The sequence below is a fragment of the Dermacentor variabilis genome, unplaced genomic scaffold, assembly GCF_050947875.1.
Source record: "Dermacentor variabilis isolate Ectoservices unplaced genomic scaffold, ASM5094787v1 scaffold_12, whole genome shotgun sequence".
Lineage (NCBI taxonomy): Eukaryota > Metazoa > Arthropoda > Arachnida > Ixodida > Ixodidae > Dermacentor > Dermacentor variabilis.
In genome coordinates, this window is record NW_027460280.1 from 36,152,351 (window position 1) to 36,156,323 (window position 3,973).

At 50.4% G+C, this 3,973-nt stretch overlaps 1 protein-coding gene across 1 annotated transcript; it reads right to left on the reverse strand.

Moving 5' to 3' along the window:
• Positions 1-1,918: 1,918 nt before the first annotated feature.
• LOC142565805 (programmed cell death protein 6-like) lies at positions 1,919-2,377 on the reverse strand. Its single transcript, XM_075676343.1, has one exon. The coding sequence runs from the start codon at positions 2,375-2,377 to the stop codon at positions 1,919-1,921; it is 459 nt and encodes a 152-aa protein (XP_075532458.1).
• Between the last annotated feature and the right edge of the window lie 1,596 nt (positions 2,378-3,973).

Here is a 3,973-nt window from a genome sequence, read left to right on the forward strand (position 1 = left end):
CTGTTAACCACCCAGCTTCATCGATTCCGCGCCATCCAGCATCTTCTTACCCACCACGTTTCCGCAACCCATCTGAATGGCGCACTGCTGACGACAAGCCCATTTGTTTTCACTGCCATCGCATCGGGCACATTTCTCGGCACTTTCGCAGTAGCTAGAGTTCTCCGACCCTGTCTACTTATACTGACTACTCTCGCTCCTCAGGTGGCCCTTCTCGTTCCTATGTCGCACACTCTGGTAATGCCGCCACTGATTCTCCTGCACTGAACCGCCCCTATTCTTGTTCGCCTTCGCCCCAACGACAACAATCTCGCTCTCCCCAGCCACGTCGCTCTTTTTCGCCGACTCCCTTCGGACGCCGCTCCCAGCCGAAAAACTAGGCGATGCAGCGCCTCGAGGTGACGCTTCATTGATCCCTACGCCGCCAAATCCTCTACTGACGTTACCCACTCATCTGAACTTTCTTGACGTGCAAGTCGACGGTGTTTCTGTATCTGCTCTTATAGACACTGGGGCGCATTTGTCGGTAATGAGCGCTAACCTTCGCAACCGCATGAATAAAATAATCATGCCCTCCACGACACCTGTTGCCCGTGTCACCGAAGGCGGAACAGCCCCTCTAATTGGTATGTGTGCCGCTCGCGTTTCCTTCGCCGATCGCTCCACTATCATGCTATTTACAATCATCGCCCACTGTCCCCGCGACATCATCCTCGGCTTAGACTTCCCTTCCGCACATTCGGCTCTCATCGATTGTTCCGCCAGTACTCCGCCTTGGCCTGCCTGTTCTGGATCCCGCTGAACCACACCCCTGTCGCCTCAGTTCCGTCGACTTCGTTCGCTTGCCACCTTCGGCACTGACTTACGTTGACTTAGTGTCATCCCCACCAGTGCCCGACGGTCGCTACATCGCGGCTCCTGTGCAAGACGTCCTACTTACACACGGGATCACAGTACCTCATACAGTTTTATCTATCACGGCGAATTGCGTCTGCCTGCTAGTGGTCAATTTTGGCTTGACGACACAAGTGCTGCCACGCGGGATGTCTCTGGCCCAGCTTTGCTCATTCGAGGATCACTCAGTAGCATCTTTTGCAGTAGACGACAATTCAGCTGATGCTCTTCTACCATCGCAGTCGGCAACTTGTACCATCGCACACTTACAGAAAATGATTGCGCCCGACATGCCGTGCCGAGCACACTCGTGAGCTCTACCGCGTTCTGTTTTCCTACCACGATATTTTTTACTTTAACAATCGTCGTTTGGCCCAAACTACAGCTGTTAAAAATTGAATTAATACCGGCGATGCCCCTCCTATTCATCGCCGCCCGTATCGAGTGTCACCGGTTGAGCGTCAAGTTATTCACGCAGAAGTTCGCAAAATACTTGCCAAGAACATTATTGAACCGTCATGTAGTCCAAGGGCGTCACCTATTGTACTGGTAAAAAAGAAGGAAGCTTCATGGCGTTTTTGCGTGGATTATCGGCACCTTAACAGGGTTACCAATATGACCAATACGTAACAATATGACTAATAAAAATCGGGCCCTTCGGTCAACCCCCTTTCTTCTCGTTGTAATACATATGTATTTTAGGCACTTGACAGCGACACGTTCTTAGGCTTCTTTGCAAACATATTACATCTACCATTCACAATTTTACATTGAAAACTCAGGACCATTTGCTTAGCACCCTTTGCCATATGTGCGCGCCTGTGCCACAAAACACATCATCATCATCATCATTGCTCCCTGGGGAACGAAGAAGCAAAACCTCAGTTGCATCTTGTGCTGCAACATGTCACCTCTTGTGCACTGTGCATTGAGCCTGCACGATAAGAATACTCCAGAGAACATGCTGGCAGTTTTTATTTATTTTATTGCGGATGGTAAGTCGACGACTTCAGACTGTCCAGCCTTACTGGTCAAGCATATCGCTCATAGACAGAGCACAGAGTCGAATAAAGTGGTCAAGACACAACCGGGCCCTTCGGTGGACATGGTGCCGCACATCATTCGCTGGTCGCTCCGTCATCGGGAGGCAGCAGTACGCCATCGCAGCTTCGAGGTCCGTGTACTTAATCCAACCCGAATCGTTGGGGTCATAGATCCGGAAGGCCATCCAGAAGTGGGAGAAAATCTGATGTATGCGTAAAAACTGTTGCATGTTCACGAAACCTGTGTTGTTTCGGTCGACCAGGGTGATCAGGAACGCCGCGGTCAACTCAGTGATGGAGCGGTGCCGGAAGGGACTTATGGTGTACGCCAATGCCCTGTACATCTGGGGTGGGTTGATGACGCCGGCGCCCAAATCATCGACATCGACAAAGAGCTTCATCAAGAACTGCTCATAGTCGCTTCCAACAACAGTCGACATCACTTGGCTTCCACAAACGTAGGCGTCGAGTTCATATGTGTTAAACCTGATCGACCTCAAAGATCTTCCTCTTCTGCCTTGTCTACGTACTTGTTGCAACCTACCACGGCACTTGTCATGATGATGATGGCTCCTGAAATCCCGTGCGCCGTGAGGCCCGGTGTTTATAGTGTGAGCGGAGGAAGCGGGCGGAAAGGGTGGAAAACCTTTAATTGGGCAAATTTACAAAGCACGGTCACATTGTACAAGGCTGAAAACCCCGGCTCTCCGTTCTTGTTCGGAAAAACGTCCAACGGCTCTCAGGGTTGCTTCACATGGATTCCGAATACAGCTATGTTTAGAGCTGAAGCTCACATCCCACCTCACCTAGAAGTCCAAGTCTACTTGGAAAAGAGAAACTACTCTTGCATTGACAGGTAGTTTGACGTCGGGGTCGTGTGCGATAACGTAGGGGGCGTCGACTTGGAGGGTGGGCCGAGGCTTCATCTACATGTGAAGGTGAGGTATGTGCGTCTAAAAGTTCAGCGGTGGCGTGAACAGGGACGTGGTCCTCGGGCAGCAACTCGGCGGAGTCTGGAGTAGGGCGTTCATCTCCCTCAGTTGGCTGAGCCAGGATTGTGTCGAAGTATGGTGGACGGTACCTCTTCATCTGGCTTACATGAACAACTCGAGTATCTTGTCTAGACACTCTGGAGTTGGTTACATCTCGAACGTCGTAGGTGACTGGAGTTCTCTTGCGTATGACTTGGTATAAGCCTTTGAACTTGGGAGCAAGCTTTTCAGATCCCTGTAGGATAGGCTCTTGTCGGCGTACCCATACAAAGTCGCCAGTGTCAAATGATGCATCGCAGTGGGTCCTGTCATATATTGTTTTCCGAGTTTCTTGCGGTTGTTCCGAGTTACTGACTCCTTCGCTTCGCCGGCCTGGCAGTGTCAGGAGCCTTTCGCTGAGGTTAGAGGCTTGATGTGGGCGGACTTTTTGATGTGGCAGCTTTGGTATGAACCCAAACAAAAGTTCGAAGGGCGAAAAGCCAGTGCTTCGATGGTGGCTTGTATTGACAGCGAAAGCGGCTTCTTCTAGTTTCGTCACCCAAAGTGACTGATCACCATCGCATAGTTTCCGAAGTATTATCACAAGTGTTCCACTGTCAGGCTCAACAAGTCTGTTGCTGGCAGCACGGTATGCTACTGAAAAATGCATGTTCACACCATGCATGCGCATGAAATTCTTGAAGTGGTGAGACTCAAATGCCTTGGCATGGTCGGAGAGACAGTCGTCAGGAGCTCTAAATCTGTAGAACAACGAATGCAAGTGCTTCAGCACATCTTTGGTTGAGGTTGTGGGCACCGCTGCTGGGACAATGTATCTGGTTGTGAAGTCAATGACGTTGAGGATGTACTTCTCTTCTGTTCCTGGCATTGTGATGTGGTCAAGAGCTATGACACTGAAGGGAATCTCAGTAGTAGGCGTGTAACACATTGTACCAACTGAAGATGTGGTAGGCCGGTTGTGTACCTGGCAAACTGGACAGGCTTCAACATATTCTTTCGTAGTAGCAGCCATCTTCGGCCACCAATAGCACCCTTTGATCTTTG

Excerpts from the sequence above, each read along its gene's own strand:
- LOC142565805 (XM_075676343.1), bottom strand. The coding sequence starts at position 2,377 with ATGTCGACTGTTGTTGGAAGCGACTATGAGCAGTTCTTGATGAAGCTC.